Genomic DNA, 24982 nt, shown 5'->3' with positions numbered 1-24982 from the left:
ATGTTCAATGCTGCAATATGGGTAGTAGCTGAGATGTTTGGCTATTTTGAGATAAAAAGAAAGAAATGAGTACAGATTTGTTGGCTATGAGAAGAATAAATGGTTAGAAAATCTAGAACATTGTAAATAGTAAACATGCAGGAACAAACAGTGACTTTCTACATGAGAAATAGAGATAGTTTTGATCCTTCATTTTGTAAAGCAAGGGATATCTGCAGTTGGACACCGTGGACTTAGATACAGAAGCCTTAGGTCTCTCTGTGTTTCTCTGTGACACTAACGACCGTGCTGTATGTCTGTTGGTAGTGTTGCCCACATTGCATGTGATGGTATTGAAATGATTATAACCAACACTGTTTGTTTATCATGGTGCATGATCGACTCTCAGACTAATTCAGCTACTACTTCAGTTTGAAACTAGGTTGGCTCTCAGATCCTTAATTACTCAAGCTTTATAAATGTAAGCGCAAAATGTGGTCAGAACTCTTAGTTGAATCATTTGTTTTTTTGCTAATTTGTAATTCTTAATATTTAAAAAGTCTCTTTTTGAGTGTAAGTCTATTTTTATTATGTGAAGAACTCTCATTCTGACTTCAGCAGAGGAGTAAAATCATTTCATGAATTGCTTATTTGTTGTGTAATATAATTACGTTTTCTTTCATTTGTATAGATTGCCACACTGAAGGTCAGAATATTTTATTTACTGATGGAGAGTATATTAACCAGATAGCTGCTTCAAGAGATGTAAGTGTTTGGAATAGCTATAGTAAATGAAACCACTTTTTCTTAATTTACTGGGTCTTATATTTTTAATTTATTTTTTTACACTCCAGATTTTATCCCCCTCCTGGTCCACCCTCTGTTCCACATCCCTAGCCCCTCCCCCCATCTCCATGAAGATGCCCCCCCCCCCACACACTCCCTACCCTACCAGACCTCCCCACTTCCTGGGGCCTCCAGTATCTTGAGGGCTAGGTGTGTCTTCTCTGACTTAACCCAGACCTGGCAGTCCTCTACTGTATATATGTTGGGAGCCTCATGTATGCTGCCTGGTTGGTGATCCAGTGTCTGACATCTAAGGGGTCCAGGTTGAGACTGCTGGTTCTCCCATTGTGGGTCACTCTCCTCCTCAGCTTTCTCCAGCTTTTCCCTAATTCAACTACAGGGGTCAGCAGCTTCTGTCCATTGGTTGGGTGTAAATATCTGCATCTGTCTCTTTCAGCTGGTTGTTGGATCTTTCAGAGGGCATCATGATAGGCCTCTTTTTGTGAGCACTCCATAGCCTCAATAATAGTTTCGGGCCTGGGGCCTCCCCTTGAGCTGGATCCCACTTTGAATCTGTCGCTGGACCTCCTTTTCCTCAGGTTCTTCTCCCTTTCCATCCCTGCAGTTCTTTTAGTCAGGAACAATTCTGGGTCAGAGTTTTGACTGTGGGATGGCAACTCCATCCTTCACTTGATGCCCTGTCTTTCTGCTGGAGGTGGGCTCTACAAGTTCCCTCTCCCCACGGTAGGGCATTCCATCTAGGGTCCCTCCTTTTGAATCTAGAGAGTCTCTTACCTTCCAGGTATCTGGTATGAAACAGAAGACTGATTCATGCAACATAATACTTTTTTTTAATTTTTAATTTTAAACATTTTTTAGGATGGCTTTGTTGTCAGGATATTTGCCACAAGCACTGAACCTGTACTACAACAAGAATTACAGCTTAAACTGGCCAGGAAATGCCTACATGCCTGTGGCATCTCACTGTTTGATCTGGAAAAGGATTTGCATATAATAAGTAAGACAACAAAATAAATGTTTCTTTTTCATTCCTTTAAAAGAAATCATTGTTTTCAGCATTTCAGCAAATCATTTAGTGGCTATTGTGTCTATTACTATAAAACAATTTTGGATCAATATCTGGAAGTAACTAGGAAATTCAGCCTATAAATATGCAAGGTATTAGAAAATGCTAAGAAAATTGACAGTACATTCCAACTCTCAATTTGAATAGGGCAAATGAAATAAACTGATATTTCTTTTTTTTCTTACAACTTTATTTTTTAAAAAGTAAACTGATATTTCTTAACGATCATGGTGTACAATGCTGAGTGTAATTTATTTAATACCATGGCAGATTGGGAGTGTTGTTCTGTAACTTAGGGAAATCTCTACAACAATTGCCTTTAAAAGTTTTCATCTTTGGGAGTATAATGATCTTGACATTAGTTTTATATCTCATATTTCAATTGCATATGATATTTTTACATCTGTTCTTCCATGGGAAAATTTGCCAAACAAAGCTCAAAATTTTCCATTTAAAAAGCCCATAGAATCATTGGTTGCTTATGTGACTGGCCAAACATCATAAAATGTACTGTATAGAAAATTATAATTTATGGTTTGAAAATATATGCATGTATAAATAAATTTTCACATATTTTTAAATTTATGGGTTTTTCTTTTACAAAAAAAAAAAGGATAGGACAGAGAATCTGAATTTTAGTCCAGATATGTTCATTTTTTTTTTTTTTTTAGTCCCAAATAAAGGTGTTAGATGAACCTGTAAGCTCTGTATTTGTTCATTTAAACAATAGGCAGTGAGTTATAAAAACCAAATGAGATAAAATTTATACTTTTAATGATGTTTAGTACAAGGGATGCTTAATAAAAAGTATATATTTATTTTATGCACATTGGTGTTTTGCTTCCACGTATGTCTGGGTGATGGTGGTGTCGGATTCCCTAGAACTGGAGCCACGGATAGTTGTGATCTGCCATGTGGGTCTTGGGAATCAAACCTTGGTCCTCTGGAACAGTAGCTAATGCTCCCAATTTCTGAACCATCTCTCTAGCCCATAAAAAATATACTTTTCTAATACCTTAAATCAGTGACTACTGTTGGCATTGATTTTTTAATGTTTTATTATAAATGCTGATAGTAATAGAATAGCTTCATCTTTTCTTGAAGTTGCAGACCTAATGCATCTTTACAAGTGTAAGCAGACGATGGAGCAGGCAGATGATGTGTCTCATCACTTTGTGACAGCCTTTCAAGGCAGCCCAGCTCTCAGACTAGTTGTCGTCCCCCAGATACCACCATGGCCAGGGCATTTTAATTTCCAACAGTACTAACTGAATTGACTGAAATTACTGCATCAAGTGCATGTTGTACTTAGAATTCTGAGTATTAGAAGTACAGTCATATTTACTACTCTTGTTTTGATCGCAGGCACAGGATTTGATGAAGAGTCAGCTATACTTGGTGCAGGACGAGAGTTTGCGCTAATGAAAACAGCAAATGGAAAGGTAAGCAACTCATGTTGTTGAAATGCTTGCAAGAAAGTACACATTGTTACATGTACAGATAGTTTTCATACTTAAATTTTTTTTTTTACTGTTTTACATGGTGAAACATATTCATGTTGAAAATAATATTGTGAATAGGACATTTAAGACCTCAAAAATTTGTAAACTTTTAAAAGTATTTATGAATTCCTGTAATTTTTGAATTAGTGCAAGTTTGTATTTTATGTTTATTCTGTAAATCAGAAACCAGAAATTTCTAAAAAAATGTTCATAATAAAATAAAAGACATAATTAAGATACCATAGAAGCATGTTTAATTAACATGTAGATTGTGTAGGTTAGCCTATATAGATTGAAGTTTCTTTTTTGTCTAATGAATATGAGGAGAATTTAAGATAACTAAAGGAATTCTGAAGATAGAAATTATCAGGCATATACTTACATGAAGCTTTTTATAAATTTGGAAAATTAATAAGAGTTCTGTAAGTGTAGTAATGGGAATATAAACATGAAAATTGTAAATATCCAGAATACAAATGAAAAAGCAAGCTCAAGTTGGTCAATTTCTGTCTCCCTCAAGTCACAAAATTTCAATAGTATTGAAAAATGTCTTTTTATCACCTTTCAATAAAATGTGGGAGCTTTTACATTTTTGTAAAACCTGGTGCACCACTCCAAAAGGCAGTCAAATTTCTGTTTTTCTTCCCTTTCTAACATGTAAGATATATTACACTGGCAAGTACCAGAGTCTTGGAATCAAACAAGGTGGTCCTTCAGCAGGAAAATGGGTTGAATTACCAATTACCAAGTCTCCAAAGATAGTGCACTTCTCTGTGGGACATGATGGCTCACATGCCCTTCTGGTTGCAGAGGATGGAAGTGTGTTCTTCACAGGATCTGCAAGCAAAGGAGAAGATGGAGAGTCAAGTAAGTTGACTGAGAGTCGTCTCTTCTGAGTTAGTGTAGAGTCGTCTCAGCAGTACTAGCACGGCAGCTTGTGTGGGGCATGTGCAGTAAACGAGCTAAAGGACAGTGCCTGCTTTACTGCAGTCTGTATGAGTGAAGTTTCACCATCACAACTATTTCTCTGGGAATAGGGGTTGGTTGGTAATTTTTTTGTTTCATTTACTTATTCCAGTAGATTACTTAAAAAGCTAAAAACTTGGCAAGGACTATGTATTTCAAAGTGAAGATAAACCTTCTATAACTGTTTATCATGTTATCTATTTATTACTGCTTGTGACATTCTTTCTCTACTAGGAAATCATTTGCTCAGCAATGAAAAAGTAAATAATTTGGTGTATTTTTTTCTGTTTATATCCTTCTTTAAAGCATCATTTTTCTCTCTTAAATAACTTTTCAGATTTCTCAGAGTAGCATCTTACAGGGATTCATTTTTTTTTGAGGTCTATACATAATGAAACATTATGTGAAAATAGAAGTTGCCTCGGAATTAGCCCTTAACAAAGCCACAAAGTATGTTCCCATCTCCTAAAAGCTTGACCGTTTAGAGAACATTCATCTAAACTAGTCACTGCACATAAGTATAGGTGTCAAGCTATATGAAAGGCATGTAGTCCTATAGCAAGATGTATTTAATCAAATGAACAGTTTGCCGATGTTTCCCATCTTGACTTATTTCATGGGTAGACATTTTTTTTAGAATAGTAGTTTGTTAAATCACCCACATTACTATTTATTTGTTTTGTTTTATATGTATATCATCTTTCTTTATAATCATATCTCGATGGTATAGCTACTTAATATGCATTAGATGAGTGAGAAACTTTGTCTCCAGAATCTAATATAAGAGCACATATTAATTAAAAGTAGAGATAAAAAGGAGGTGAAATAAGTATGTGTGTAGGGGACTGGGGTGGTATGTGTGCTTGTGGCATTTGATAACCTAAATATTAATTGACTACATGAGGCCAGCAAGTTTCGGTTTTAATCTGCATGGCCATAAGCCTGGGTTTCTGGGACTTAATAAAGTGAATCAAGAAGTATATCAAAGAAAACAATTTGTTTCTTTTCTTTGGTTTTATATATAAATCATTTTATTCATTGTTTTTAGCTAAGAGCAGACGGCAGTCCAAACCCTATAAACCTAAGAAGATTATTAAAATGGAAGGGAAGATTGTGGTGTACACAGCCTGCAATAATGGAAGTAGTTCTGTTATTTCTAAAGATGGAGAGCTATACATGTTTGGAAAAGATGCTATTTATTCTGATAGTTCAAGTAAGTTAAAAATTAACAGTCATTAACATTTATGCAAAGATTCCAATATGAATTACTAGTTGTAACAAAGATGTGTTTAGAAAATTAACATGTATAGTGTGCCTTCTTTGCACGTTTGACATTATTTTTCAAATATGAAAGTTTGGGGGCAGATGTTTTCCAATGTGTTTTGTCACTAGAATGTACATTTCACAGAAATTTAGTCATGAACCTGGTGAGGAGACCTCTCAGGAAAGCTTTCCCTTCATACCAGAGTGCTCATGGAACATGTCTTTGGGTTAACAATGCTGTCAACAGATAGTTTTTACAACAAGGCTGACTTAAAATCCTTGAATTATCTATGTCCTCACTTAGACAATATGGAAGTATTCTTTCCCTTGCTAATTTCTGTATTGAATAATACCTAGCACAGTCACAAGAGGGATTTTTCAGCTTTTCAGGAGCCTGACTGGAATTTAAAAAGGAGTATGAGGAATAGAAATAGCTAGATAGTTTTATATTTATAAACTCCAACCCATAGCCTCATACTATTTGATTGCTGGATTTTTATTTTCCTTAGTAATTGGAAATGAGTATAGTGATTGAGTCTTCCCACCTTGGGAGATTTTGCTTGAGACATATAATGCAAAAAGGAGACTAGGGTAAATGAAGTTTATGAGTATAAAGTTACGTGATTATCCCAAGGATGAAGTCAAGCATGTAGGCAATTTACAGCAGTTGATTATTAACTGAAATTGCTCGCAGGCGTTAGGAATACTGACTTAGTGTGGGGACATTCAGATTCTCAGTGGGCTGAAATTGTTAGAATGAATCAGATCAGGAGTAGCATATTAATAGTTTTAAAATAATATCCATATAGCTATTGCTTGCTAAAATGCTGATAGAAATTGAACGTTTACATGTAAGTTGGATAGACCAGACAGACAAGGTCTGTCCGCCATTTTGCAGTATGAGAGACATTTGATTGTGATAGACTTAAGTAGGTATTGTTCAGTGCCTGTAGACAGAGACAGATTTATTACCAACTTTTTTAGTTGGACATAGTCTACTTAGCTTTCAGACTTTTTGTTCTACTTTCCTTAAAAAGAGGCTGATAGCGTGTGCTTCACAATTCATTGTTGTATGTCTATAAGAGAGAACATATAAGATGTGCTCTGCACAGAGCCTAGAAGGTGCCAGAGCTCAGTGCATGATCATCTTTTATTAGTAAAGAAATTTTGTTCTGTTAAATAAATACTATATATATTTTCCAAGTGTGCTACATACTGAAATTAGGAATATTTTCAACTTAAATAACCACCTTCATTTTTGAAAATGAAGTTTTTGATATTTTAGAAAACTCTTTAATTTTTACTGTTGTTATTAATAATGCTAAGCATGCCTCTGAATTTTAAAATTATTGCAAAAATAAGTACTAAGGGTGGTCACATGGGTGTGAAAAGCATGCTAAAAGAACATAAGGGAAGTTGAGGAAATATTGGAGTGGACTATGAAAGAAAGCATAAGAGGTTCAAAGATACTGTTGGAGGCCTGCTGAGATAGTTCATCATGCAAAGGCACTTGCTTCTAAGCTTGACAACCTGCGTCAGTCCTCAGGACTCAGGTGGTAAAAAGAGAGAACCAACTCCCACAAGTTCTGACTTAGACAGTGCATCATGGACACGTGCATTTGAATGCTTGCACAAGAAGGAAGTAAATAAATGTGATTTCACAATGAAATCTACTATTTTGAAGAATCTTACAGGTTTATAAAAAACAATACTGTTTTATTATACTGTAACAAGTGTTTTGCTATTTTTCTGCTGAGGTAAGTTTAAGCCAGTAAAGGTTCATGACTTGTTTGTGCTGGTAGTAGAAATTTGAAAGCTCCTGGTGCTTCTGAGTACTTACTGTTCAAAGGTGTTAGTATTTGCAGCAAGCAGGCAGGAGACACTAGCTAGGAACCATGTTGCAGTATGTATTTGTCCCAAGTATGGATGCCATTTTAAAATTTATCAAAACTACATTTAATGTCTCCCTCCCCCCCCCTTAAATTTGGTGATTAACCTACCAGGAGTTTGGTCACTTGTTTTGCCCAAGAAATTTACTTCCTTATTAAAGTTGTTCTTCTAGGTACAGAAATATTTTGTTGTTTCTGTTAATCTTGTATATTTTTTCTAGGTTTGGTAACTGATTTGAAAGGCCATTTTGTAACTCAGGTAGCAATGGGCAAAGCTCACACATGTGTTTTAATGAAGAATGGAGAGGTTTGGACGTTTGGTGTAAATAATAAAGGACAATGTGGTCGAGACACTGGTGCTATGAACCAAGGAGGGAAAGGTAGGTGTTTAGTCTTGGATATTAAGATCTCTGTTGTCTTTTCATTAGCTTTTTGGAACATAGTGAAAACCTTACTCTTTAAAAAAAATGAGTGAGTAGGATACAAGAGATGACTCAGCAGTTGATAAGAGCACCTGCTGTTCTTCCAGAGGACCCAGGTTCTATCCCTGTACCTCCAGTTCCAGAGGTCTGGTGCTCTCTCTCTCTCTCTCTCTGTGTGTGTGTGTGTGTGTGTGTGTGTGTGTGTGTGTGTGTGTGTGTGTGTAGGCAGAACTCATATATAGCAATTAAAAACAATGATGAATGACTGTTTGGTTTCTCATAAGTTTAGAAAGCTCCTAAATTTTTATTTGATAATAACTATCGATAAAAGTTAATCACTGAAAAAATAAAATACACTTTATTGTAACAGTAGCTTTTATTTACCTGAAGTTTATTGCCCCTGTCTGCTAACACAGGCCTAGTCCTAGAAGCTTCTAGCCTTCATACAATGTAATCTAAGCCTCGAATGATTTTTAGCCTCTGATACTTAACTACTGAGTAGTAAGCTTACCTTTCTAGCTCTTTTTGTGCTCTGGCTGGTTTAACACAGCTGTTCTAGCTCAAACTCCTATGCAAGCTGATTAATTTGGCCCCTACTGGATTACTCTGCTTGGTCTCATACTAGCTTAGCAACATGTCCTAATCTGGCTCCTCATTCTCTGGCTGGCCAGAGAATGTGTCTAGCTTCTTCTTTCTGCAACCTGTCTCTGTATAACTGTTCCTTAACGCGGCTCCTTCCTCACGTTCCCTCCCTCCCTGCACTGCTCTCCTTAAGTAGCTTCCCTTTCCTCTTTTCTCCCAGGAGTTGTTCATATCCTATTCTGTCACATCTTTCTCTGATTTATCACTTTGTCTGCCACTCAATTAGACATCACTTTCCTTCTGCAAACTAACTTTACCTTCATTGTTTGGGATTGAAGGTATGTGCTAAGAGGGTGTCTGGATTCCAGTCAGAGGCATTAAAGGTGACTTTTGAGGCTGAGCCACAGCACAACTGGAAACAGGTTTTTTCCAGTAAGCAGCACGATGTCAGGGTTCACAGCCTGATCAAATATTCTGTAACACTTTGTTTTTTTTTTGTTTGTTTGTTTGTGTTTTATTTTTTGAGGAAGTAGCATTTCTAGCTGTTTAATATTTAAAAAACTACAAATTAAAAAACCCTATAAATTAATAGTACTTCTTTGATTTAACAGTTTTGGATGCCTAAAGTATTCATTGAAAGGAGATTTTTCTCAAATGGTTGTCACCTTCAGTTTTAACTACTTTTTGGCAGTGTAGCCCTCCATGTTTAATCATGAGTATTTTGACAGCTCAGACAGCTCTTATTCCCTGGTCCTTCCCTAGGGAAAGGCAGAACTGTAGCTATTTTTTTTTCATAGTATCTTTTTCTCAATTCTTAGGCTGTTGAAGGAAGGGATGTTTTATCCTTCAATTTCCTTGCTGTCATGGTCTTGACCTTTGCTTTTGATGGTATGTTTAGTTAATTCTTGCTTCCAGTTTTTACTTTTACCCACATTATGTTGTGATATTACCAACATTGCCCGTATTCTTTAGTTCATTTTTTTTACTGTCTTTTATTATTATTATTATTTTTAAAACAGTTGGAGAAGATACATTCATACAATCAGAACTAAGCTTTGGACTATGATTAAACTTTTATCATTTGAGGTTCAAACTTTCAATTTATTAACTAAACCAAGAGCTCTCTTTTGAGGTTTGCTTGACAGCAGACTCAAATAAGTCACATGAACCAGTTTTGACAGTTAGTCTCATTTGTGTGTGTAAATATATTACTTTCTTCTTTTTTAAAAAATAAGATAGTTAACAGTTTTAAAACTTATCAGTTTTTGTTTCAGGTAGCTAGGTTGGATTTTTATTGTAAATTATGAAATATGAATCAGAATCCATTTGTATTTATACAGATTAATTTGAATGTATGTGATACATTCTGACAGAGTTGCTTTATTCTAACTCAAGCCAAAGTTATTTGGTATTTGATGTCTCATTTTTTATATTGTTCATTGATTGCAACTGGAAAAGCTAAATGAAGACCCCATGCTCTATGCTCTGTCTATTTCTTTGATTGTGAAATTGGCTTTTTAACAGCTTAGCATCCTGCATCTATGAACCAGTTTCTTGATTGGCCATAGTGGCCTTGAGTGGCTGTTCTTCAGTTTGTGTGCTATAGATAGGAGACAAATGAATACGTTCAATGAGGAATAATAAAGTGTGTAAATACATAACCACTGTGACTACAGCAGGGTTTCATGTATATTCTTAAGTTGGGAAATATGTTTTCAGATGTGGAAATAATCCACATACAATTGTCATACATAATTTGTCATTCAGGGTTTGGAGTTGAAAATATGGCAACAGCAATGGATGAAGACCTGGAGGAAGAACTAGATGACAAAGATGAGAAGTCCATGATGTGCCCTCCAGGCATGCACAAATGGAAGCTGGAGCAGTGCATGGTGTGCACCGTGTGTGGGGACTGCACAGGCTATGGTGCGAGCTGTGTTAGCAGCGGTCGTCCTGATCGAGTTCCTGGAGGGTAAGACCGGACGTCCCACTGCAGAAAACCAGCACGCTCCTCCTACCCCTTTTTTGTTTTTGTTGTTTTTCAGATTATTTCACAGTGTATCTACTTATGTTTTATGTGTGTGTGTATATGGGTAGTGGTGTGTGGGGTTCGGACCTAGGGCATCAAACTAATACCAGTAAAGTGCTCTACCACTGAACTACACATTTGACCCTAAACTTAGACTTAAAATACTTAGTTACTTTCTACTACATTAAATTATAATTACTGTCATCTTTATGTTTGTCTTCCTTTCATTTGATTCATTGGAGCCATTATTTAAAAATTAAGTTATATTTGTCTTCAAGTCTGTGTCCTTATTTGTTTTTTTTTCTACACTTGTTTAATGCCAAATGTTTATTGATCTTTTCTTAGTAAAATTATCAAATACATATGATGCTTGCGTAGGAGTATAGATTTTCTTCTTATATGGTATCTTGCTTCTATCTATCCATCCATCCATTTAGCCATTTAGCCATCCATCTATCTATCCTCTTATAGACTCTTGTTTTAAGGTTTGTCCAGGTTAATTTTTTTGTCAGCTTGATGTAAACCTATATGTATATATCTGGAAAGAGGGCTTCTTAATTGAGAAAGCATTCTGTAATATTGTTCTGTAGACAAGTCTGTGGGAAGGATCTTATCCATTGTGTACGGTGTCACACCTAGAGAGGCTGAGCAAACCATGAAGGCAGTCACACGCCTCCATGGGCTCTGCGTCAGTTCCCGCCTCCAGATTCCTGCCCTGGCTGCCCTCTGTGATGGGCAGTGCTGTGGGACTGTGAGCTGAAACAACCCTTTCCTCTCAAGGTTCTATGTTATTGTCAGTCACATCAAAGAATATGAACTTTCTCTTAGAATTTTAAAAGAATTTCACATCTACATTTTCTAGGCAATATAACCACACATAAGGAGATATCTTTTGTAAGATTAGGTTTCTGATAATTGGCTGATTTAGGGGACGAGTGGAAATCTTGTGAAAAAAAGCCTAGATTGAGGACAACTACCTCCAATCTCTGGCTTTACTATTTAGTAAATTTTTAGCTGTCTACTAATGCCTCCCAGTTCCTGGTGGCATCTACTCTGAATGACCTAATTTATTTTTAATTAATTTTTATCTTGAGTAATTTTATGTAAATAGTATTCTTTTTCTTGGTAAACAGTGTTAGAATTTGAAATTTAATCTCTCAAACCTTTCTTAGGCTCTTTTCTCTTAAAAATCAGTCCCCCAAACTCTAAGTTTGATCCAGAATATAGAATCCAGAAATATAGACATATTTCTGAATTTTCTATGCCCTCCTAAAATTATTTTTCTTAAGTACACTTTCACAAACATTAATAAAATTTTCATTGATAGCACCTAGCCAATTGTAATAATTTTTGTCAATGACCAAAATAAATATATGAATAAATTTAAGATAGTATTAAATGCCAAAGTACTGTGAACCTTTAGAGATAATTTCAGTCATCATGAAATATCTACTCCATTCCTTATAATATATTTAGGATTGGACATTTTCTTTAGTTTCTTTTGTAGTCAAAGGCAAGTAATGTAAAACATTGTGATCATTTCTAAGTATACAATTCAGTGTTTTTTAGCATTTCATACTGTTATGTTACACGTGCATGCACACACACACACACACACACACACACACACACACACGTAGCTTTTCATCTTGCAAAACTAACTTTGTTATTTTTGTAAGTATTAGTTAGTGATTCCCACGTCCTCCTCTCCTCCTCTGTTACCATCATACTTTCTGTGTGACGTTGTCTTCTCTAATGATGCCATGCAAGTGCAACACATGGTATTAGGTCTTCCTTTCACCTGCTCATTTCACTTAGTAAAATGCCCTCAAAGTTCATCCATGTTGTAGCACATGTCAGAATTTCTTTCCTCCAGATCAAATTGAATGCATATATGTTTCTTATCCTTTTGTCCATCAATGGACAAGAGTTACCTCCACATCTAAGCCAATGTGCACATTGCTATTGTCCGCTTAGATAGGCGGATAGTCATCTCTTGGAGACTCTACATGGCCGGGTTTATTTGTTTCTTTGTTTGTTTTTGGTATGCCTGTAGCGATTGAATTGCTGAACCACGGTGACTCAAGTTTTAATCCAAGAAATGTTCATTGTGTTTTCTACAGCAACTACCATTTTATATTTTCATTAGTAGTGTATACATTTTCCAGTTTCTCCATGTTTACCCTAGTTTTGTCTTGTTTGTTTGGATTTAATGTACCCTGAGAGATGAGAAATGGCTCCTGTGTGGTTTTGATTTGAGTTTCTTTAATAAATAATGATGTTAAGCACCTCTCCTTTATTTCTTAGCTAGTTGAAGGTATTTACCAAGTTTTGAATTGAGGGGTTTTTTGTTGATATTGTTGTTGACTTTTGTAGTTGTCAGTGTTTGCTACCCACCAGCCCATACTCACTCTTAGTGCTAAAACTGGTACACTTACTGAGAAAACTTATAGGAGAATGTCCATTTATAGTAAATTGTATAAGAGTAGAATCTATTTTGATTTTATGTAGAAATACTTTATTTTGAATCATTAGAATCATACCTCATCCTTTTTTTTTTTTTGGATTTTCTAAAATTCTTACTTTTCCTTGAAATTAGTCCAAGAGATTGGAAAAGTGTTTATAGAAAGAGAATATTAGAATAGTAAAAGGATTTCAGTGAAGCCCGTTTTTCATTGTTTGTTTGCTTCCCCACAGGATCTGTGGTTGTGGCTCAGGAGAGTCTGGCTGTGCTGTGTGTGGATGCTGCAAGGCTTGTGCAAGGGAGTTGGACGGTCAGGAGGCACGGCAAAGAGGGATTCTGGATGCAGTGAAAGAGATGATACCTTTAGACCTCCTTTTAGGTAACTCCTTTTATTATGTTGGATACCGTGCCCTCACCTCAGTACTTCTAATAGTTTAAAAGCTTTCCGTCAAGTATGGTTTTAAAGTTCGGTAATGGTTCATGTAGGCATTGTTGTTTTGGTAACTGATATGACCATGGGCAATATCAGTTTTTTGATATACTTTTTTTTCCCTTTTACAATAGGGATTTCTTTGGGTGGGGGAGTTGTTTTTGTTTTCATTTGTTATTTTTGGCTTTTTTTTTGGGGGGGGGGAACAGGGTTTATCTTTGTAGACTTGGTTTTCTGTAACCAGGCTGGCCTTGAAGTCAGAGATGTGCCTGTCTGCCTCCTGCGTGCTGGGACTAAGGCAGGCACCACCACTGTCCAGCTCATATGATACAAATTCTAGCAATAAAAATTCAAGTTTAAGGTGGTTTTCTGCTTGCTTTTACTTCTTGAAATTTGTATAGGTACAGCGATTATATACTTAAACTGTATGGCATATATGTTATTTTTATTATTTTGTTAAATATTCAGCTGTCCCTGTACCTGGGGTTAATATTGAAGAACATCTTCAGTTAAGACAAGAAGAAAAGCGGCAGCGTGTCATTAGACGACACAGATTAGAAGATGGAAGAGGTAAGATGGAGCTACAGAGAGAAGTGTAGGGAAGCTTTCCTACCCTGAGACAGCTGAGGTCTTTAGAGAACACCCTCACTTAGTAAGAAATACTAACGTTACAACATTCTTGTAACATGAACATATTTACAGCATTTATAATTGTGCTAGTGATAATACATTTAATTCAGTAAATGTTCCTTAATCACAGTAAAGTGTGTGCTATGTAGCTCAGCATGAAGGCTCATACTCATAATTTGAGCACCTTAATGTTGACATGAGAGGATTGCTACAAATTGCAAGCCTGTCTGCAGTTAGACTGTTTTTTTTAAAAAAGATAAAAGGCTGTGTCATTGCAAAATGTAAATACCATTAGTAACGACAGTTACAAATCATAACATCAATGCTGTTCTCAGACTTGCAGCTCATCAGTATTTGACCCATATTTAGTTTAACCTAGGCTTTTCAGGTCTCTTTATAGCCATTCACGTCATTGTTGTTTGGTGTAATATATTTCCAGCCATCCAGTGAATAATTGTGACTTTTGTATGTCTTTTTTTCGTTTTTGTTTTAAATTAAAAAAAAAAAAGATTATTTAGAAAAAGGCATTAAAAGTCATGTTTATTTGCAAAGACAGGTATATTGCTTATATTATTTTCTTATTGCTTAGGACAATTTCTTAACCTGGAAATGTATTTAATACTAGTTGTACATAAATGACATTTTAAAATGTATGAATAAGGCAGAAATAAATATTACGTTACTAAAATTGCTTTCCAATAGAACCTTTTCTTTGTACAATTATGACTAAAGTGTTAAGAATCTATGGTTTTAGTGTTGAATTAATCAGATTCTATTTAGAAGAATATATTAACATTGCATATTTTTAGTACATCTCAGAAAGTACAGATATTTGGTATAGAAATAAACTTATTAACTATCTTTATATATTTTCTATAAACTCAAGGCAACTTCTTACCATCATTGTTTATTTTTCTTAATTATCTTTTGTCAAATACAGTAAGTAATAAATAGGGTACCTGTATACGTTTGGAGTGTGCAGATTATTGCTTCCAGAGACAGAGCAATGATGACTGTGGTTTTGTGAATGTAAAGTCATCACCTTTAAAGTATCTCAATAGATTCATGGATGTGCTGTCATTGTTAAATTTCACAAATGTTTGCAAAAATTGCATATTTGGTGTAGGTCTCTAATGGGGCAGTTTTATTTCTTTTATGTAATGGTATTTTTGCTTAAGGTAATTATCTCTTTGCTACTCATTTTTTTTTATTTGAAATATTTGATTGTGTCATGAATTGACCTACAAACCCCAGTAATTTCATAGATTTTATTCACAGTAGAGCTCTCATTTACTGCAGTGGGTCTCAGTGGGACCATCATGATGTGGGCACTTACCAGAGGCACCCGCTCTCATGCCTCACCCCTGTCCTACTGAGTCTAAACCGTGGATATTACGGTTTTGCAAAATGTTCTTTAACAAGCTTTCCAGGGGCTTCCAGTGACGCCAAACTCATAAGCCAGTATTTTAGGCTGTGTGGTTCAGAGTTTTGCCATGGCTCTGTTGGAGGTTACTTGTTTCTGGTTACTTACACAAGAACAGCAATGACGGAATTGTAGTGTTCCAGTTCCCACTCTTTCTTGTTCTTCAGTGATGGCTTATGCTTATGATATAGTTTAAGGGTTTGGTATGTTATTCTCATCATGATTTAAGTCTGCCTTAGTTGTTTCAGAGTTGATCAACATTCAGAACTCAGCTGTACATTAAGGCTCCATTAGTCAGCTGTGGGCCTGTTTGTACAATGTAATACTGTTATATGACACAGGCTGCTCCATATTGCTGTCACATTCAGTGGTACCTCAGTTTGATGATAATTTACACTGATGCCCTACCTAGCTGTACTGCTGGACAGATAAGGCCCTAGTGTATATTAATAATCTGTGTGAAAATGTCTAGCATGTGCTAAGCTGTAAGTAATTGTTGAATTAAAGTAGAATTAGAATTAGAATGCAATCTCATGGCAAGAACAACATTTTCAACCAGACCCCCCTCCCCCGAGCTCCTAGGGACTAAACTACCAACCAAAGAGTATACATGGGGGAACCCATGGCTCCAGCCGCATATGCAGCAGAGGATGGCCTTGTCTGGCATCAATAAGAGGAGAGGCCCTCAGTCCTGTGAAGGCCCGGTGCCCCAGAGTAGGGAAATGCCAAGGTGGGGAGGGAGGAGGGAGTTGGTGGATGGGTGGGGGAGCACCCTCATTGAAGTAGGGATAGGTGGTTTCCTGAGGAGAAACTGGGAAAGGGGATAACATTTGAAATTTAAATAACTAAAATATCCAATAAAAGAAAGAAAGAAAGAAATGTAATCCATTTTCTTTTAAGTGATACTTTCATATCTCTGGCCTTGACATATTTGCTTTTCTTATAACATTTTGATTCTGATTGTAAAGCATTGATTTTGATGAAGAAAAATATTTAACTGCTTCTCAAAAATAAAAGAGATTCCATTTTTATGTATAAAATGGAATTTTTAGTTTTGCTTCTCAAAAATAAAAGAAATTCCATTTTTATGTATAAAATGGAATGTTTAGTCAGGAATCAGAATATAAATACAAATTTATTAGAAAGTGACTAAGTTGCAGATGCAATTGTTAGGACTCTAAAGGCATTGCTTGAATGAGTAGATCCATTAATAGTATTTATTTTAATTCAAGTGCCACATAAAAGTATTTTAAAATTAGAATATATAAAGCGTTTAGAACAAACCTGTTAAAAATCTATATAATTCTTTATGTAAATATACAAACAGAATTTTGTTATAATTTCTTTTTATATTATAATTTTGTTATAATTTTATGTATGATTTTGCTTTGTTGTTTTAGATGATTTTACCTTGTAATACAGATTGATGTGTATTTTTCTCTTAATAATGCTTTCTATTCTTTAACTTCTTTACTGCACATAGAATAATTGGAAGTAGTATAAGAAATTAGGTTCTATTGTTTGACTGAGTTATAAACTTCACTTGTTCCATTGTCATATACTAATTACACATCGGCACACGTGTACTTACAAACCTGGTCTGGTTTTATAGCTACAGTGCAGCAACCCACTGTTATTTTCTAATCTAGAATAAATACCCATTAGGTCAGTAAGTAGAATCTACTGTGTTCATCACAACCTTATACAACCATTATTGGTTGGTTGATGCTTGGGTTCCTTTTAGGCTTTTGAGAAATTCGTTGAAATGAAAAACTGTTAAACTGAAGAGCAGCTCTGGCTGTCTCCCTGAGTCACAGACTTTTCCCTCTTTTAGCCAGCCTTACAGGAATTAAAGTTCTCAAGTCCATTGTGTGAGAGTCATGTTTCCCACTGCTGCCCCCTTTATTAGTTTTTCTTTAATTTTTTCAAAAGGACTGTTTGGTCTCATTGTTAATTAAAATAGCACACATTTTTTTTTTTGCATAACTTTTGCATAAAGTGCTGTGTAAGTTGCAGTTTAATGTCTGAATGTTCCTTTATTGAGGGGATCCCATAGTTCTTCAATTGATTATAATTGCATATGGGTCATTTTTTATTTTTGTCTGAATTAATTAGAAACAATTAGAATAAGTATTTCTGAGCTAATTTTTAAAAAACTTTTAAGGAATTTTCCTTAGGATAAGTGAGAACTGCAGTTTCTGAGTGTGTGGGCAGGAGCATGTCTCCACATACACATTTTTAGATGCTCGAGGTAAATTTTGGGATGCCTTCCTCAGTTACTTAACACCTTAACAGCTCTTGAGACAGGGTCTCTTCCCTGAACATAGAACTCGCCTTTTTAGCTCAACTATTCAGAGAACTTTGAGCATCCTCTTCTTGCTGCCTTACTCTTGGCCTTGTCATGCCTGCCTTCTAATGTGGGTGCTGGGAATTTGAACTCAGGTCCTTTACCTCCAGAGCCATCTTCCCAGTTCCAAGAATAATAGTTAAATTATTGGTATATATCTCTAATAGCTTGCTGAAAAGCTTGTCTTATGATGTATGTTGTTATTTACTCTATATTCTTCTTTCATGCTTGTGAGTGGGCCCCAAACAATCTACTTTATATACATCCAGAATGGGAGCTGTCAGATAACAATTTTTTTATTATTATTTCAAGCTTCTCATTTGATGGTATGTAAACACCAGCCTTCATTAGACTGTGTGACTCTTGAAGCAGGGTGTATGTCTTATTTACTAGTTGTAGTAGTAAATGTTTAATCTCAGATGGGGAGTTTCTATCCCACCTTTGAGCAGTTCCCAGATAAAGACACACAGCCTTTATATTTATAAGCCTTAATTAGCATTAAAGCTGGACAGATATCTACCTACTTTACTATTAAGTCTACTTTCCTATCAATAGCCCTGAGTTATAACTTGCTATGTTCCATCTGGACAGCTCTTAACTCCAGTTGGCCGGCCATCATGACCATGTTTTCATGATTCACGTATCTACCCCATGGTGCCTTTCCTCTCTCCACCTTTTCCTTCTCTCCTTCCAGGTCCCTTCCTCCCAACCCAATTCCAGGAACCAAAACCTCTGCCTATCTCTCTTTTGCCCAGCTATGGGCTGTAAGCATCTTTATTCACGAATCAGGAATAACTTGGGGGCAAGGTTACATAGCATCACTTGGGTCTATGTGAAGGTTCTCTTGTCCCTGGGGACAACCAGGCTTTGGGGAGGAGCAGTATTTGACATTATAATACATAGCAAAAATCTCAACAACTAGTTGTTCTTTTAAATGGAGTCCAAATTGGAATATTTTTGTTGATTGAAAATAATTCAGAGATTCCTGCTCACCTCTAGAATAGAGGTTGATTGTATCAAACATTGTGTGTTTGTTTTGAGCTAAATCATACACAAGTGCTGGAGTGATAGATGAGTGTTGTCATGCCAGGCACACAAACTGACTGCTCACGACTGTACACTCTACTTTTCATTTTGGCTATACTTGTTGCTAGTGACAGAACAATACTGCTTAACATTCAGAAGTGCTTCTAAGTCTTCTAACTAAAATGTCTTCTTTTCCATCTCTTGTTAATACCACATCTTTTGAAACCTTTCTGAGTCAGCCACATTGATTATAGGACTTTTCGTCCTTTGATGACATACAGACTTCGTCTATTAATATTTTTTATAGGTGGAAAGTACTTTAGAATAATTTATGCTAATTTCTTTACTAAATCAAATTATGGTAATACCTAATGAAGAAACAAGATATTTAGTTCATATTTGAAATATTTATTTTGCTTCCCTTAGAAATAGAGCTTAGTTTTTATGAATTTACTGCTTTACAGGAAAATAATTCTTAATTCTTCTAACATTTAATCTGCTTGTTTCTATTATAATTAATCACAGAAAATATTTTTCTGCTTTTCAAAGTATTGTTGCTACTCATCTTTCTGTTGTATCTAGGAACATAATCAAAGTGTTTGCTTTCTTTTTTTGTGCTTACTAAATAATACCCTATATTATACTATTTGTAAGAGTAATTATGACTGTAGTTTTAATTTTTATATTATTAGAAAAGTTAATTAAAATGAACATCAGCCATAAAAATGGTTTATCAAAAATATTCAGCATTTATACATTTTCATAATTCTCTTTTCAAATGTTAGTAACTTAATTCTTAAATTCAGAGTTTTTAAAACTTTAGCTTTGTTGGAGTTGCTAAAACTCATTATTGTTCTTATGTCCTTAAAGTGTGACCTACATATCTCTTCCTTTTTAAGGTAAATGTTCACAACAAAAACGAGCTTGTAAAAGTTTATCAAAATTATTTTGACTGTAGGTATTTTTCTTAAGTACTAAGTAAGTGTTAGGAACAAATATGTGTGATTATGTATTTTTTTATAATGGTGCTTCAGAAAGAGATGGCTTAATGAATGATAAATAATGTTTCTAAAATGTTACTTGAATTAGGTAATTCTTTGCACTGTCAATATAAGACCCAATCCAGGTCATTTTTGTCTTTACATATGTGGGGCATATGCAAATATGTATGTGGATGCTAACTCACAAACTTTGGGGTTTTGCTTCTGACCATCTAGTTTTTATAACATGTTCACAATATTTAGAAATGTCAGTGACAGTTTTAATTTGGTTTTATAGCAAAGGTGATAGAGATCTGTTAACTTAAAATTTTGTTGTATCTTATTATTTCCAAAGGAGACATTTATTTTCATTCAATATATGTTTACTATTCTTTTAAGATATTGAAAATACTTTTAACTTTATTTTAGTAGAACATCTGTTAATCCACTTGATATTATTTGTAATTGCCCAGTTTTTATAGGAATAAAAGGTTGGATGTTTTCTTTATAAAGTGTACTTGAGATAGTAATATGTCGGATTGGGAACAGGTAATGGGAGGAGGAAATAGAAAAAGTAAAATGTCCAAAACAGTTAAAGTTAATTTTCTCATGCATTTTAGCTTTAATTATTTCTGTTCATTATAGTGTTTTCATTTTGTGAGCTTTTCTATGCACATGCAAAATGTTTCTCCTCAGGCCCCCTTGTATTTGCTGGTCCTATTTTTATGAACCACCGAGAACAGGCTCTAGCCAGACTCAGATCCCATCCAGCTCAGCTAAAGCATAAACGGGACAAGCACAAAGGTATTTGGTCTTCCTTACCACCTAGGTGGGATGCTCTCCAAATTTCTTCCACTCAGTTGAATTTTGTCTCTGGGAAAATGCCCAAAACTGACTCTCTGCTCTGCTTCTGTGGCTGTTTAGCCTGAGGAGAAAGGGCGTGCTCGAACTGGGACTGTCCTTTATGGCTGTGGTGCTTCTCTCTCTTTCTCTCTGTTGTGTACGGCAACAAGGAGTGTGTTCTCCCATCTGTCTTTTCATTTGCTTTTCTCTTTCATAGACACTAAACAGGTAATGAGTATCATTCATTTCTTTTTATTCATTATCATTTGCCTTTTGAAGGTCATAATGTATGATTTTAGCCCAATGCTGTTAGTATGGCATGTCATTTACAAAGTTATTAAATACAGTATGTAAAACTGTTAAAACTGCCAGTACATCTTCTACAATTTTAATGTCAACAACATACAAGAATAGAGAAATACTTCTTATTCGAAGGCCAAGTAGGAATAGCTATAAATAGAGAGTAAGGCATATAGATATGTTGTAGTATTCAAGAGAGAGTGAGAGACAGATAGAGGCATGGGAAGAGAGAGAGACAGAGAGAGGGGGGTTCTAGGAATCTCCTTCTGAATCATTCATTTCTTAAGCAGAGTTCTGGGCTGAGTATAATTATTCCAAAGTATGCTTATATTTGTTTTAAGCAACCAATTGTATCTTGGTTAAGATCAGGTAATAATATGAGGTAGAGAGTTTTTAAATTTATGTGTAAATTGTGTCTTGAATTCTAGCATGTGAAACAGTTACTCATTATTGGTGAATGCAGCTCATTTTTGGTGTTTTTCTAAAATGCCTAAGGTAGGGATGATGACTGTTGGAAGTTTTATAAATTCCTTCTGTATAGATAGATTAGTCTAATTACTGTATCTACCTTGCTTTTTTTCTTTTGCCTAGAGACCTTTAACCTATTTTTTTGTAATTTATCAATCCGATTTATATCAATAAATTCTCACTCCAAAAAACATTCACACAAAAACTCAGAGCCAATTGAAACTGATATAAACTGCCCACCTAGAAAAGACAAAATGTCCTGTAATAATCCATCTTTTATATATTTTAAGCCTTTCTTAAGTTGGAATAGATAACAGTATGTTCTATTTATTTGACAAAATAGATAGACTGGGTGTTAGGTGTAATTTGTACTTTGTAAATTACAGAATAGTAATAGTTGTGCTCAGCCTACATTTCAGAGAAAAGTTTTTTCTTTTTTAATTAGACAGAAAGGGTGAATTGTGGTTAATGTTTATATGCAGGTGAGGGCAGTCACAAGATAAGACAAGGCCTGTGATTGGGCAGTGAAAAAGATAGGCAGGGGCAGAGTTTTTGAAAGGTGGGGGAGATAGGAGAAAGAGAAGAGAATATGGAAGAAGATGACCCAGGCCCGTGTGTCTTTAATTGGCAATAAGTAGCTATGAATATCTTATAAAGGGATGGATTACTAACCTGTCTTTTAAAAGTGACATTCATGTGAGACCTGGCAGTCATGCCCACTTGATTATCTGCCCTTCTCAGCTCTTCAGTGTTCTACTCAGCAAAGTAGGGACTTTCAACTAAATATATAGATTAAGTTTATGTATCGTATAAATATATGATATATAAGAATAGTAATTATTGTTTCTTATTTATTTACTTATTATAAGATAAGATTTCTGTCTGCTCTGTTTACTGGCTTATTAAACAATTCATGTATATGTAAATCTTTTGAAAAGTATTTAGAATAAATAATATAAATTATATTTGCCATTTGTTAGAATCTGTGTTATCATACTCCACTTTTAGTACAGTTTTTCTTAATCTCTTTTCTCTTTAAATGTATCATGGTGAGTTCTTCTAAAACTTTACATAAAGTAGAACAGAATATTTTGATTTTATGTTATACATGAAAATCTTAATATCTTATTACAAACCACACTTTTAAAAATGTTTTGAATATAGTATTAAAACATAGACCAGTGTAACAGATTTCAGTCACTTTTTCCCATGTTGGAAACTAGTAGCTATAGAAATATTTAAGTCAAACAGTAGTCTTAATTCGCTTCTGTGTGCCACTGGACTATGTTTTATAGAACTGTAACAGTCTCTTTGAGAATGGTGTGATATTAAAGAACCAGGTTTCTTTGTGCATTTATATAGTTTCCTGGTTTATAGAGTGAGATAATTTCATCTGTTTACTTCAAGAGGAATGAGTGTTAGGTTATAAGATCGTGTTCTATCTGTGTAAAATATTAGCTTACCACTTGCTACTCACTGTGCTAACTGTCTGGCTCCTTATTCACTGTCCTTTCTTTATTCCTCTCCGTATTGACCTTTCACTGTATTTTAATATTCCCCTTTTATACACTTAAAAATACTTTGACCTTTATTTTACCTACCAGTGCACTGTTCTAGTTATCTCCTGACTTAAATATAATTACGTTGATAAGTGTAGGATAACAATAGTTACAGTTTCTGACCTGTGACTTTCTAAGGGTTGAAAACTAGATGGATTAGTAGCAGTGCTTTCTAAAATAGAAAGCTAGAGAGCTTTCTGGCCAACTCAAAGGAGTTAGAGATGCTCATAGAATGGCAGTTTTTGATTACAAAAACTCCACTGTGTGAGGCTGAATCACTGAGAAGGATTCTGTATAACATAGAGTAGGTTACAATCATAAACTAGATTTCTAAGGGATTCTTGGATTAGCATTTTCTCCAGCTACATATCAAAGTCAGGGAAGTTTTTTTTAATATGTCATATCTAGTTAGGAACATCTGAATCATTTGAGAAATATTCTTGGAATTCATCTTAGAGTAGCTAATGTGACATTCTGAAGACATGCTGCTAAGCACCTGGGAGTGTTTCCCGCTATTTCTATTTGAGGGTGTCTTAGTTAGGGTTCTCATTGCTGTGAAAATACACTATTGCAGAGAACCTAGGGACAGTATTTAATTGGGGCTAGCTTATGGCTTCAGAGGTTCAGTCCATTATCATCATGGCAGGAAGCATGGCAGTGCCCAGGCAGATACTGAGCTAGAGAAGGAGCCGAGAGTTCCGCATCTTGTTCTGAAGGCAGCTGGAAGAAGACTGGCTTCTGGACCTAGGAGAGGGTCTTAAAGCCCATGCCCACGGTGACACACCTACTCCGACACGGCCACGCTTTCCAATAGTGCCATTCCCTAGGCCAAGCAAGTACAAACTTTCAGAGTGCCCAGGAGTATAGTGGAGCATGATCTCTAATGGGTTTAGTTTTCACCCTGCCTTTCCTTTACTGAGACAGCATAGCTGTTCTGAATTTGTCAGTCCTTCTGGCATCTGTATCTCTATTTTTAAAATAAAAATAATATACAACCTACGTTGCTATAAAGATTGTATTAAAAATATGAAATGTATGTGTAATCGTTGCACATTGAAAATCTTCCATGAATGCTAGCTGTAACTCTTACTGGCACTCCCTGCTTTCTGTTTTAGGATTCTCTTGATGCACATGACTTGCAATAACATTAAATATGTAGATAGTTTATTTTTACTAAAGATTTAAGATGTTGGTGGTTCATTAAGGGAAAAAAACACATGAGCCTTATTAATATTCAAAATCTAAATTAGTTCTACCATTTATGATTTTGGACTTGTTGGTAACCCTTAAGGTTTAGTAAAATGGTCAAGAATACTGTGTTGTTGGACTGCTATGTGTATTAAAGCAAACAGCAACAACCAACAGTGGAGAACATTCAGAATCCTTTTCATAAATTGCTTTGTTTAATCCTCCACGAACCTTGTGAGGTGTGCACCATTGTTGATGTTTTACTAGTGGGAAAGCTAATGCAAAAGGTCCATTGTCTAGTTGTGACTCTTTGCTGGGATTCCTGTGTAGTCACTTATTCGCAGTGGCACTGAAAGCTTTACAATGTAGAGCACAAATCAAGTACTTAAGATATGACAGGTGCCACCTCAATTGGTTTTTTAACTATTTAGCTCAATGCACTCACTGTGTTCTACGATCACTTTTAGGCTTGTTTGACTAGAGTTATCTGAAAAATACATAAGAGTTAAACTTCAAGTTTATAATCCTCCAGATCCTGTCTTTTTTTTCTTCTACACAAATATGTTCAGAGAAGATAAATGCAACGATTTAATTATATATATCTGCCACAATGTCAGTTTTAACATATAGATACTGGTGAACATTGATTAGAAAAAGACAGTTGTAGTCATGCTGAGGGGACATTATATGATGATTCAGATTTATTTGTTTACTTATTTACTATAATACTAAATGGAGTCTTTTGGTTGCTCATTAATCTTTTTCTGAGTAGTGAGCTTCAACATACTTAACATTTCTGAATTTTACTTGCTGGTTCTT

At 35.2% G+C, this 24982-nt stretch overlaps 1 protein-coding gene across 2 annotated transcripts in view; it reads left to right on the top strand.

The window, feature by feature from the left end:
* The window catches only part of MYCBP2 (MYC binding protein 2), a 200748-nt gene that overhangs the window by 39625 nt on the left and 136141 nt on the right, over positions 1–24982 (top strand). For both annotated transcript variants that reach the window (XM_080917202.1, XM_080917201.1), the window contains exons 9-18: positions 671–744; positions 1645–1783; positions 3218–3294; positions 4017–4221; positions 5369–5533; positions 7694–7852; positions 10244–10448; positions 13203–13348; positions 13868–13969; positions 20502–20609. In XM_080917202.1, the coding sequence (XP_080773328.1) occupies positions 671–744; positions 1645–1783; positions 3218–3294; positions 4017–4221; positions 5369–5533; positions 7694–7852; positions 10244–10448; positions 13203–13348; positions 13868–13969; positions 20502–20609 (1380 nt within the window). The remainder of the gene's footprint in view (positions 1–670; positions 745–1644; positions 1784–3217; positions 3295–4016; positions 4222–5368; positions 5534–7693; positions 7853–10243; positions 10449–13202; positions 13349–13867; positions 13970–20501; positions 20610–24982) is intronic.

This window comes from Micromys minutus, assembly GCF_963924665.1.
Source record: "Micromys minutus genome assembly, chromosome: 5".
Classification (NCBI taxonomy): domain Eukaryota; kingdom Metazoa; phylum Chordata; class Mammalia; order Rodentia; family Muridae; genus Micromys; species Micromys minutus.
The sequence above is the reverse complement of the archived record's forward strand: the minus strand, read 5'-3'. Positions and strand labels throughout refer to the sequence as shown.